We start from the raw sequence: 13471 nt of genomic DNA, 5'->3' as shown, positions 1-13471 counted from the left end.
GCTCAAAAGTTGTGACGTGCCTTGGGGATGGTAAAGATATTTTTGGTTACTTTAATATAATTTAGAGGTTCTTGGAAAGTAACTACATAAATATCATAACTTTTTAGCATTTTGCTTGTTTCATTGCTGCAACATTTCGCTTCTCATCCAAGAAGCTTCTTCAGCCAGAGAGGATAGTGGGGAATGGAAGGATTTATATTCCTTGCAGACAGCTGGAAATTCCTTGCAAGTCTGCAAGGAATATTTATTTATTTATTTATTTATTTATTTATTTATTTATTTATTTATTTATTTATTTATTTATTTGTTCGATTTATATGCCGCCCTTCTCCGGAGACTCAGGGCAGCTTACAATGCGTTAAGCAATAGCCTTCATACTTTTATATATACCTGCTTAGTAGGGCTTTTGGCCCCTCCTTAAGCGGTGTTCTTTTTTATACAAAGTCAGCTTATTGCCCCCACAAACCGGGTCTTCATTTTACCTATCTCGAAAGGATGGAAGGCTGAGTCAACCTTGAGCCTGGTGAGATTTGAACTTGCAGTAATTGCAGGCAGCTGGTGCTACTTAACAGCACTTTAGTCTGCTGCGCCACCTGCTGCGCCACCAAATTTAAGAAGCGAAACCTCTTCAAAGAAAGTCCAGTTGCCTCCTGAAAAAGCACCTTTGGGACAACCGTGACCCGGATGACTGAGAATCTCTACAGACTCTCTTTTTGAAAGCCTTCATCTTGGGAGCTAAGCAGAATTCAGATGTGGTTCCTGCTTGATTATGAGATCTTCAGTGAATCCATTGACTGTAGGCTAAAAGAAGTGGCAACCCATTGTACCACTGGTGAAGAAACCATGAAATCAACAGGGATCACATTTGACTCAAAGGGGATTTTACTCTCTCTGTGTGTAAAGTGTTCCAGAACCTTCATAAATGACTTGGTCCTCTCTTTGCCTCATTGTTGTTAACTTGTTAAGATTCATCACTTGCTTTAGCTACACAAAGAGCATTGCCACATAGGCAGAAGAATCCTGCAGAAGATAAACACTGTTGTTTTTCTCACTTCTGCAAATGGAATCGGAGCTTCTAGTAAACACTTCCTAGAAAGTTTCTACAGTAATGTGACACCGGCGGGCTTTGAGTTCCTGCTGGTTGAAAGCGATTAATATTTATTCTCTGGCGTTGCAATCTGCTGTTTATGCCAGAGCTGGATTGTTGCCCTCTCACACACCACCCACTCCTCAGCCAATGAGATGGCAGTGAGAGACATTCACACAAATGCGGTGTGTGCTGAAAGACTCTTCGTAGGGATGGGTGTGAAACAAAAGATGTTCTGATGGAAGGCACAACGCTCGGTTCCTGCCTAAAATACTTTTACTCTGATAATGTTGACATACTGGGGAAGCTCATTATAATTAAATACCCTTGCTTATTTAAAAATTCAGATGACAGCTAACACCAACTGTATTAAAAAAATGATGGAGTTTAAGCAGTGGATTTGCCCCCTAATTAATTGTAATCCACTTCTTTGAGCCAGGGTGAATTGGTGGCTTGCCTTTTTTAATACCCCCTGGCTTTTTTGTCATGGCTCTGGGGCTAAGATGTTTGCTGAATCATACAGAATAACATACTTGGAAGGGACCTTGGCAGTCTTCTATCCAACCCGCTGTTCAAGCAAGAGACCCTACACCAGGGGTGTCAAACTCAAGGCCCGGGGGCCGGATCTGGCCCACAGGGTGCTTAGATCTGGCCTGCGGGGCTGCCCTGGAAATAGCCAAGGACCAGCCCACGGCGGCCCTCCCGAGCTCTGTTTTCACTGGCAAAGGGTTGCAGGAGGCCATCACAGCCAAAAACAGAGCTCGGGAGCCTGTTTTTGCTGGCAGGAGGCCGAGGATCAGTGGTGGGTTGCCCCCCGGTTCGGACCGGTTCACAAGAACCGGTATAAAACCAGCGGGAGGCCCCGCCCACCGATCCGGATGTCGTCATTGGAGATCTGCGCATGTGCAGAAGCTTCTGCACATGCGCAGAAGTAAGGCATGCACATGAGCAAAGTGAGCGCGTGTGCGTGATCCCATTGCAAACTGGTAGTAAAGGTAAGTAGAACCCACCCCTGCCGAGGATTGCAGGAGGCCATCACAGCCGGAAACAGAGCTAGGGAGCCTGTTTTCGCTGGCAGAGTGCTCGGGCCACCGCAGGCACCCTCAACCCGAGTGATGTCAAGCTGGCCACACTCACGCTGGCTTCGCCCACCCACCCCAAGGTCAAACACAACCCTGACGCGGCCCTCAATGAAATCGAGTTTGACACCCCTGCCCTATGCCATTCCAGACAAATTGCTGTCCAACGTCTTCTTAAAGAAACCATAGCATTTCATCAGTGATGGAGCACCCACAACTTCTAGAACCATGCTATTTCACTGATGAATTGTTCTGCAGAAAATTTCTCCTTAGTTCTACGTTGGATCTCTCTTTGTTAAGCTTTCGTTCATTACTTCTTGTCTTGCCTTCAGCGCTTTGGAGAATAGATTGACCCTCTCTTCTCTGTGGCAGCCCTTCAAATATTGGAAGACTCTTTGTTAGAGTAGACGTTCCCAGTTCCAGCAACTGGAAGATTGAACTGACAGATTGGAATGTTTGCAGAAAATGTACACAACCAAGACAGGAAGATAGATTTGGAAAAGCTACGTGCAAAGAGGGCTGAAATCAGGGGTGAAATGCTCCCGGTTTGGACCAGATCGCCCGATCCGGTAGCGATAGAGGCAGGTGGTTCAGAGAACTGGTAGCAAAAACCCCTGTCCCCCCCCCCCCGCCCAGCTGAGCTGCACAATCATCAGAGGCTTTTTTTACTTTTAAAAGCATTTTTTTCTACAACCTCTTCGGCCGAAAAAATACTTTTAAAAGTAAAAAAAAAAAAAAGCCTCTGATGATCGCGTGGCTCAGCTGGGATCCTCAAAGGCTTTTAAAAGAAAAAAAAAACCTTTTTTCTTTTCTTGGATTCTTTCGATCCAAGCTGAGTTGCCTGATCAGCAGAGACTTTTTTGACTTTTTTTCTTTTAAATGCCTCTGACGATCCAAGCTGAGTTGCCTGATCGTCAGAGGCATTTAAAAGAAAAAAATGCCTCTGCCGATCAGGCAACTCAGCTGGGATCGTCAGAGCCTTTTGAAAGCATTTTTTACAACCTCTTCGCTGAAGAGGTTGTAGAAAAAATGGTTTTAAAAGTAAAAAAAAAGAATTGGCCACACCCACCCAGTCACATTACCCCCTCCCACCAAGCCACGCCCACAGAACCGGTAGTAACAAATTTTAGATTTCACCACCGGCTGAAATGCTATGATTTTAGAAACATCTTGGATCCTCAAAGTTTGACAGATGGGACTGCAGACAGATGCTGCAGAAAGCTTTGTTTGTTGCTTTAAAATGTCAAGGCTCTGCCCCGTATTATTTCTAGTCACCCACATGTTTATCAAAATGAGCTGCAGAAAATCAAAATTATACGACTGAAAGCTGTCAGGAAATTGCTGTGCCCGCCTCCAGCAGTTTCTGTTGTATTTTAAGTCACTGCTAAAAGAAAGACTAGCCTATGATATATTCACACAAAGCTTTTATCTTCTTTTAAATAGGGGACTCTAATTCTGCCCCGGAGTAGGTGGAGAAAATCTGGGGTGAACAGATTCACGAAGGAAAAGGCAGGAAAAGATCTAATCATTAAACCGTGCAAAGGAAATGCTGCCTACCCCATTGCGCACTCAGTAATTATAAGGTACCCCAAGGAAGAGTCTCAGAAATAGAGAGTTTTTCAGTCTGACGATTTTAAAAGCCAGCTCTAATAAGGAAACTTGAGAATATCTTGGGCAGTGGGAATTGCATCTTTGCTTCCCAGACTGCACAGTAAACAATAACTTTAAGGAAGTTAATTAACATTCCAAAAAGATTGGAATATGTCAGATTTTATTTATTTATTATTATTTTTTTGCAGTACAGGAAAACGTTGAGTGCCTTCCCTGTTAAAATTCCTGGTAGCTCTTATTTGGGTTAAGACTTGCTCCCAAAGTTCTGCAAAATTAAAGCAGGTCTCTTGGGATTTTTCCAGCCAGATTGTGCAATCTTGCCTCTTCATGCCAAGAGCTGTCACATTCCTTGCCTTTCCTCTGTTGTCCTCCTGCCACTGTAAACCGTCTTTCCAGTTTAGCAGGCTGTCCTTGTTAAATTCAGAAAGATCTTTATTAGAATTTTTATTATTGGGAGCCATTCAAATGTTAATGGATAACGATAAAAGTGCTGGGACCTGTCATATTAAAACAGATGTTTTGCTGGCATAGTGTGTCTTTGTGCTGCGAAAGTTTTGGGGGGCTTCGTACCAGTGGTGAAATCTAAAATTTGTTACTACCGGTTCTGTGAGCGTGGCTTGGTGTGGGTGGGGGTGGGGGGGTAATGTGACTGGGTGGACGTGGCCAATTTTTTTTTTTTTACTTTTAAAACCATTTTTTCTACAACCTCTTCGGCGAAGAGGTTGTAAAAAAATGCTTTCAAAAGGCTCTGACAATCCCAGCTGAGTTGCCTGATTGGCAGAGGCTTTTTTTCTTTTAAATGCCTGACGATCAGGCAACTCAGCTTGGATCGTCAGAGGCATTTTTCTTTTAAATGCCTCTGACGATCCAAGCTGAGCTGCCTGATCGGCAGAGACTTTTAAAAGAAAAAAAGCCTCTGATGATCGCGCGGCTCAGCTGGGCATGTGGAGGGGCAGGGATTTTTGCTACTGGTTCTCCGAACCACCCACCTCCATTGCTACCGGATCGGGCGATCCGGTCTGAACCGGGAGCATTTCACCCCTGCTTCGTACCCAATTTGCTTTCAGGCTCAGAGCAAAAAAGTTGTTGCTTTTCTCCAGCATCATGACTGAATTTCTTTGCTTGCTTCTTCTTCTTCTCTTCTTAGGTTTGTCAGTTTGTGATTTCAGTGAACGGGCTCAACGTTCTCCATGCAGATTACAGGACTGTGAGCAACCTCATTTTAACCGGTCCTCGGACCATCGTCATGGAAGTGATGGAAGAAATTGAGCCCTGAGGCGGATGCTTGACCTGCTGCCCCATCGTTGTGGATTCAGCCCCTGTCCAAACACAAGCAACATTATACAAGGGGATAAAAACATACTTTTTCTCAGAGATCAATTTTGCCTTCTAAGTACTTTCCTCTCCTCTTTAATAATAGGGTTTTTCAATGGATGTAGTCTAAGACCATGGGTACGGGTTGGCGAGTCTAAACTAAAGAAGCACAAATCAGCTTGTACTACACAAAGGAACTCTTGCATATCCAAGTCGTGGCAAGCTTAGATGGTCAATCTTACAGATGGGCAAGATCCGATGCAGCTGTGAAATCTCTTATTAGGAATCATGTTTGTGCCAATCTCTTCAACATTGTCTTGCTTTCCTTTTAATTCATGTTTTCATTTGTGATTGTATAGAACGAGCCCAGTTTTTCCAGTGCATCATCTCCAGACATATTATGTCCATAACTTCTAGAATTCCTAGCCAGCAGAAACAACAACTGAATTGGCTGAGAATTCAAGAAGTCGATGTCCAATTTTTTTGGAGCATGCCCAGATACTAGCTTTGATTTGAAAGATCTGGTAACAATTTCAGTTCAATTGTATAGCTAGACGTAAACTAGGGAGTGTTACAAATTTGGTATCAAGGAAGACCCCGTTCTATTTCTTGGACAAGTTATGGAACAGGAAGCAAGTGGACATTTTAAACACGCCATCTTTGCAAAATTATGTCTGTTCTGTAACTTGGCTAATCTTGAAAAGCTAAACCAGTCAGATCTGGTTAGTTCTTTAATAGGAGATCACTAACAAATCCTGGGTCTAGGTTTTAGACTGGGAAGTTGAGAAACTGTCTCAAAAGAAAATGACGGTAAATTACTTTAATATGGTTGCCAACAAAATGATATGGTTGTATCCATGTAAATTTATCAGGTTCAATTCAAGGGAATCTTTATCTTTTTATCTCCGAAGATGGAGAAGAAACTTTATCAGTTACAATCCTGCCATCACCTTGATGAAAATCTCACTTCTGTATTAGAAGAGCAGACACAATTCACTCCCTACTACACACCACATGGTCCAGCCTTGTTCATACAGAATAACAGAATTGCAACGTACCTTGAAGGTCTTCTAATCCAACTCCCTACTCATGCTGGAGACCCTATACCAGTGACGGCTAACCTTTTTATCCTCGGGTGGCAAAAGTGTGTGCGTACACGCAATAGCACTCGTGTGCGTACCCACACCCATAATCCAATGACTCCTATGCACACCTCACCCCCTGCGCATGCACGCACAATCCCCCCCATGCTGCCCCACCCCCCCTGTGCAGACGCATGCGACCCCCCATGCTCCCATACACACACCCGCGCATGCACGCGCAACCCCCTTCCCCCCGTGCTCCTAGCAGTCCTCCCTGAAGCCTCCAGAGATCGGAAACAGCCCGTTTCCGGACTTCCGGTAGGCCTGTTTTTCGCCCTCCCAGAGCCTCCGCGTGAGCCCTGTACTTACCTGGCATCCAAAACAGGCCACGTGGAGACTCCTGGGAGGGGGAGGGCAGCATGGGCATATGCACGTCTCCCGCATGTACGGCAGAGACCCAAAAATCAGCTGGCCAGTAGGAGGCGTGCAGTGGAGCTGTTCTACGGCGACATCTTGTGTGCCCGCAGAAATGGCTCTGCTGCCACCTGTGGCACGCGTACCATAGGTTCGCCATCACATCCCTCTACCATTTCAGACAAGTGGTTGTTCAGTTTCTTCTTAAAACCTCAGGCAAAGACAAGCCATTTCACTGATTAATTGTTCTGTCAGGAAATTTCTACTTATTTCTAAGTTGGATCTCTCCTTGATTAGTTTCCATCCATTGCTTCTTGTTCAGTATGAGCCCTGGTGGTGCAGTGGTTAGAATACAGTATTGCAGGCTAACTCACTGCTCACTGCCAGGAGTTCGATGCTGACTGGCTCAAGGTTGACTCAGCCTTCCATCCTTCCGAGGTGGGTAAAATGAGGACCCAGATTGTTGGGGACAATATGCCGACTCTGTAAACCGCTTAGTGAGGGCTGTAAAGCACTGTGAAGCGGTATATAAGTCTAAGCGCTATTGCTATTGCCATGTGCTACATATTTCTGGTATTATAGTGTGAGCCATCATCTTACACTATAATTTGGCTAACAAGCACTTTGTTACAATTTAGATCCTTTTTTTATAAATCAGGTGGGTAAATATAGATGCCATAATTTTAACACATCGAAGATTCCAAGATACTGTTTTGAATACATCTATGATATTGCAAAAAGCAAACCAATCTACTCTTGTTTGTCAGTTGCAGGAACCTAAGAAAATAAAGTGGAATCTTATAAGCCATGCAGATAAATGTACATTAATCATGGTTAGCATTCTTTAATCTATCTGTTAATTATGCCCCTGCTAGGAATAAAGACCCCCACTGATATTCTTTTGAGTCCTGATCAACTTGCCATGAGAAGCTGTGATTCACACATTTCATCTGTCCCTAATAAGATCTCCAGTGGCCAACCTAGAGCTGAAATTAATTGTGTGAATGCACTTATCAAACACAATTTTTCGTACACATAATAGCCACAGGGAAAGGTGTGGGAACATGGCAAGGAGAAAGAAATAATTTAACTCTTCTCACTAAATATTTTAGAGCTTCTATAGTTTAAACCAGGGCTCTCCAACCTTGGCAACTTTAAGACTTGTGGACTTCAACTCCACTGAAGCTGAGGGAGTTGAAGTCCACAAGTCTTTAATTTTGTTTTATTTTATTTTTTTTGAAAGATTTTTTATTTATTTTTGACATAAAAAGATGTTGTTTTATGTTTTATGTCAAAAATAAATTGAAGTCCACAAGTCTTAAAGCTACCAAGGTTGGAGATCCCTGGTTTAGAACAGGGGTCTCCAACCTTTGCAGATTGGTGGCCCAGTGGAGGGGCTGAGGGGGGCTGGCACAATTGGCGGGCTGGCAGCTCAACTTACATGAGTGGCAGCCCAGTTTTGAATAGGCCATGGCCTGCTAGTGGGCACCTGGTTTAGAAGAAACTTCCATCGATATCTGTGGGAACTTTTCTGATAATGGACATATTTATTGGGCATTGTGAGGAAAAGCAAAAGGCCTCTCAGCTCTAATTTAGCTGCAGTGAATGTAGGCTCTCTTACAGTATTTACCAGGGAAGGAAGACTTAGGGCAGAAAGGTGAAGGAAATCTGGCCTTCATATTTCAGCTGAGTCACACACGGATTGTGTTCACACAACACTATCAGGTCTGGTAAAGATGTGGATCATTCAGAGAAATCATTAAGTATATGTAGTACAGGTAATCTTCAAATAACCACCACAACTGAGTCTGGAAATCCGGTCATAACCTGAGGCACCCATGTGACCAGACCTGTTGTTGTTTTTTAACATTCTGTGGAGTGGTTTTTAAGCGATCGGCACAGTCATTAAGTGAATCCATTCTTCTGAAGGGCTTTTTTGTCAGAAACTGGCAAAAATGACAAAAGCCAACCAAACCAATTGCAAATTGTTTGTTACCCAAAATGTAGGCGTATGACTGCAGGGATGGGGTGGGGAGTTTGACATTTTACGATTTACGAAAGTGCATTATAGACCATAAAGCACCCATTCCAAGACAGTGGAAACTCGGAACAGTCCTAAATTGAGGACTTACCTACATTAACCTTAACTAGTTTCCTATGGCTTTGTGTGAATCCAGCCTTTTTAGTTTTTTTTATGATTCGGTTTATTATAGGTATCCAGAAAAAAAATGTTTAATTCTGAACTCAGAATTAGGGTTCAGGTGAACATAGCTGACTTCTAATAATTAATCTTGCATTAAGTCATTAATGGTCTTTAAAGTCAACTGAAGATGTTCAGTCACTTGTCTTTCCACAAAATTATACCATCTCCACCATGTTATAATTTGCAGCATTAACCACTGAAATGTCTCCTCTCCATGCATGACCGTAGCCAGGGATGGGATTCAGCTGGTTTGGACAGATTCAGGAGAACCGGATGCTAATTTTACATCTGGTTCGCCAAACTGGTAGTTGCAAGGACTGGCTGACCCTGTCCACCACACCCCAACTCTCCCAGGAGTCTCCACGTGGCCCATATTGGATGCCAGGTAAATGCAGCGCTTGCACGGAGGCTCTGGGAGGGCAAAAAATGGGCCTCCTGGAAGTTCCAAAAGTCCAGAGGGCCTCTGGAGCCCAGGAGAGGCCGTTTTTGCCCTCCCGAAGGCTTGAGGAAAACCTTCGGAGCCTGGGGAGGGGGGAAAACGGGCCTACTGAAAGTCCAGAAACAGGCCCCTTTCTGGCCTCCAGAGGCCCTCCAGAGCCCAGGGGAGGCTCTTTTTGCCCTCCCGAAGGCTCAAGAAAAACCTCCAGAGCCTGGGGCGGGCAAAAACATCCTGTCCCCCCCTCACCATGGTGCAGGAGGCCAAGTAGGCCATTCCCCCATGCCCACACCCACCCAGCAACCGTGCAGAGAACCGGTTGCTAAAATTTTTCAATCCCACCCCTGGCCGTAGCATCCATGCCAGCTAACTTTCCATATGAAAGGTGGCTTCCTAGTAATCCAGCTATAACAAATCTCTTACAGCACCAAGTTTAAACACTTTCTCAAGAAACGAGGCTGTAAGGTGCCCCTTTGCCAACTTCTGAGACCCCAATAATTTATGATTTTCAATACAACCACTTAACCAGGCCACACAAAGTCTTAGCGAGTATTTTGGGGCGGCAAGATCCCGCACCGTATCTTGATTTACACCCCATTTTAATTGGAGTTGTGTCTTTCAAGGGAGTCCTTTAGCGTTCATTTTTCTCTGCCTTGATGCCAAAATCAATGGAAGCCTTTGAAAACAAAAAACAAAAAACGGAATTTAAAGCGGTAGTCTTCAGCGACAGGCAGACATTCATTAACTCAAAAGGACTTTTGTACAGTTTGGGTAAAAAGAGTGGATTTGCCGAATTTTTAGTTGGCAGCATTTCGGAAGCACTTAAGATAGGGAACGCTGCAAGCATAATTGCCTTCAAATGTGTCTCTTGACATTGTGGTTGCGTTTAAAGGAGCACGACGTTTACTTTTTGAACTCTTTCATCCTTTCTTTTCAGAAATGGTTGTGGAAAAGGTCAAACGAAAGTCTGAAGTCTAGTGGAGAACTGATATTGTAAAATGAAGTAGAGTCGGGTCCTTCCCCCCCCCCCAGCCTCTGACACCCCCACCCCCCCAATATTTGAATTGAAAAATAAATGATTTGATCTATTCCATTGCCTTCACTGCAGATCTGTCTGATTTACACCTGTTAGACAGAAGAAAGCTTTTCTTAAATCCCTTTGAGCTCAGATAATCTATTGTCTTTTTTTAAAGCTGGTGTTTAAATTCATGAGCTATGTACTGTAGCTGTTAGATCGAACAATTAAAATCTCAGGTTTTAAACCTTGTTTCTGGCAAGGAGAAAGGAGAAATTCATTTAGTTTGCATTTGAATATGAACATTCCTAAGACTTTAATTAGAAGTTAGGAAATAACTGAAACTTGGCTAACATTCTGAATGGGCACCTTTCCAATGTTTGCAATGCAACAATTTTTTTTTTTTAAAAAAAGATTATTAAGGGAAGTCTATACAAAGTGCGTATAAGACAGTAAAGCTCATAGATACACTGAGGGGAAATTACTTGCAGAAAGCGCCGACGTTAGCAAAATTGCAAAGAAAAATAACGCGGTTTTGAAGAAATGGGCACGTCGATGCACCCAAATCTTGGTATTAGCTTTTTGAAAATACAGGAAGTCCTTGACTTACGACCACAGTTGGGCATAAAATTTCCATCGCTAAACAAGACAGTGATAAAGTGAGTTTCGTCCGGTTAGGTGACCTTTCTTGCCACAGTTCTTAAGGGAATCATTGCAGTTATTAAGCTTAATAAATAACATGGTTTTTAAGTGAATCTGGCTTCCCCATTGACTTGGCTTGTCAGAAGGTCCCGAAAGGTGATCACATGACCCCGGGACATGCAATTGTCATAAATACATGCCAGTTGCCAAGCATCCAAATTTTGATCACGTGACCCTGGTATAAGCAGTTTAAAACTTTAGCAAGGGGTTCTCTGTCCAGTTGCTGGGTAGGCGTGGCCTAGTTGGCCTCCTACACCATGGCGCGGGGGGGGCATTTTTGCCCTCCCCGGGCTCCAGAGATTTTCTTCGAGCCTCCAGGAGGGTGAAAACGGCCTCCCCAGGCTCCGGAGTCCCTCTGGAGGCCTCAAACGGGCCCATTTCTGGCCTTCCCAAACTTCCAGTAGGCCCGTTTTTCGCCCTCTCCAAGCCTCCGCGTGCGCCCTGCAAAACAGGCCACATGGGGACTCCTGGGAGGGGTGGGGTGAGTGGGGCGGGGCCAGCCAGGAGTGGGGTTCTCCGAACTGCACAGAATCTTAGCTAGAGGTTCTCCCGAACCCCTGCGAACCCCCAGCAGCCCACCCCGGGCATAAGTGTGAAAAAAGGCCATAAGCCACTTTTTTCAGTGTGGTTATAATTTCGAACGGTCACTAAACGAATAGTTGTAAGTCGAGGACTACCTGTATCAATTAACAAACTGAACTTGATCCAAGGCACTGGAAGGAAATTCGAAATTATCAGATTTACCGGTCGGTCCATGGTTTCAAAATGAATTTTGTGGAGAATGGAGGGGAGGACAATTTGATAATGGTCAGCAAATTTTTAAAACAAACATATAACATTTGAGTAAGTGGCAGGAGAAATGTAGCTAGTGTTGAATGTAAACAGATATTTGCATTTGTTCAATTACATGACATCTCAATTCAGCTTTGACAAACGTGCCATGAATTTTATTTGAATGTATATCTATATACTTTCCAGAAAAGTGTGTAAGCTTTACGAAACAAGAATTCTGGACTGGTACTGGTACTCTATATAAACTGATCACATTTTTAAAATAAACTTTTTTAAAAAAAAATTGCCAAGGGTTTTGAAGACCCATGCAGATGGATATTGTACAATAGGACATTCTCAGCTGTTATGAACAATCAGAGATTTATTGTGTGCACCCACAGTGGATATTCAAAGATTATATCCCCACATATCAGGAATAGTAACTTATCTCAGTTACACGAGGTTACACGGGATTTGGAAGAATATGAACGACCAACATTTGATGCTAAAAATCAGCCCTAACAGTACTTCTATTGACTAGTCCAGTGTTTCTCAACCTTGGAAGCTTGAAGATGGGTGGACTTCAACTCCCAGAATCCCCCAGCCAGCAGCGCAGGTGGTTCTCGACTTACAACCTTTCATTTAGTGACCCTTCGAAGTTAACAGTGTCACTGAGAAAAATGATTTATGACTGATCCTCACACATGCCGCTGTTGCCACACCCTCAGAATTTGTTTCTTCTGTTGCATTGTGAAACAATTATGCAGCTTCATTACAGGTACTCCTTGACTTCCAAAGGTTCATTTAGTGACCTTTCGAACTTACAACGGCATTGAAAAAAAGTGACTTATGAACCATTTTTCACACTTACGACCATTGCAGCATCCCCATGGTCAGGTGATCAAATTTTGGACGCTTGGCAACGGACTCATATTTCTGATGGTTGCAGTGTCACATAATCCCCTTTTGCGACCTTTTGATGAGTAAAGTCAATCGGGAAGCCAGATTCACTTAACAACCATGTTAACTAATTTAACAATTGCACTGATTCACTTAACAACTATGGCAAGAACGGTCATAAAATGGGGTAAAATTCGCTTAACAAATGTCTCGTTTAGCAACAAAAAAGTTGGGCTGCATCCTGATCATAAGTCATTGACTACCTGCATTATAGTAATAGTTGCATAGTGACAGAGACAACTGCAGGACATAGTGTCTTCCTATGTGTAAATATAGAGCTTCAACTACCCATGACTTACGTCATATCGATGCAACAAGCACCACACTCAGGGAACATATAGTAGGATAAGTGCTTCGACACATTTTCCTCATGTGGTTTTTCCCTCAGCTCCACTTTTTCTCTTGACTGATCTTTGGAGAACTTGTGGTTTCTATGTTCTGCCAAGTGTAACATATTTCAAAACTGCAGTTGTGTGGGATTTGACTTGCAAAATATTATTGAAAGAAGCTAGGCAAATCCAGCTGCAGGGTTTTTAATTTGGTGTTGTGAAACTGACTCCGATTCTGAAATTGATTAGATAGGATTTCCTGAGAAATGGAAAAACTCCTCCAAGAACCAGAGAGCTTTGGTGTTTGAGGCGGCATAAACCAACCATCCAAACAAACCAGTGATGTGTGTATGGTGGAACAAAGCCAGGCCATGTATGAGGGAATAAATATTAACAAATTTGGGCGTCCAGTTCTGGACTGCAAAAATTATCACCACAAGATGACAGCAGATGCTATGGAATATTCTT

The 13471-nt window shown here is 43.4% G+C and overlaps 1 protein-coding gene across 3 annotated transcripts in view; it reads left to right on the top strand.

Annotated features, from left to right (window-relative positions):
* Nucleotides 1-10412, top strand: part of DEPTOR (DEP domain containing MTOR interacting protein) — a 99412-nt gene extending 89000 nt beyond the window's left edge. For 2 of the 3 annotated variants that reach the window (XM_070940358.1, XM_070940360.1), the window contains exon 10: nt 4925-5153. In XM_070940358.1, the coding sequence (XP_070796459.1) occupies nt 4925-5053 (129 nt within the window). In that variant the 3' untranslated portion in view covers nt 5054-5153. Of the gene's footprint in view, nt 1-4924; nt 5154-10163 lie in introns of those variants that run through there. The other variant, XM_070940359.1, reaches the window with a different exon arrangement.
* Nucleotides 10413-13471: the final 3059 nt, after the last annotated feature.

Source organism: Pituophis catenifer, unplaced genomic scaffold (genome assembly GCF_029215685.1).
Source record: "Pituophis catenifer annectens isolate HBS135680 unplaced genomic scaffold, rPitCat1.0.hap2 SCAF_3, whole genome shotgun sequence".
Classification (NCBI taxonomy): Eukaryota; Metazoa; Chordata; class Lepidosauria; order Squamata; family Colubridae; genus Pituophis; species Pituophis catenifer.
Note: the sequence above shows the minus strand (reverse complement) of the source record. Positions and strands in the feature narration are given on the sequence as shown.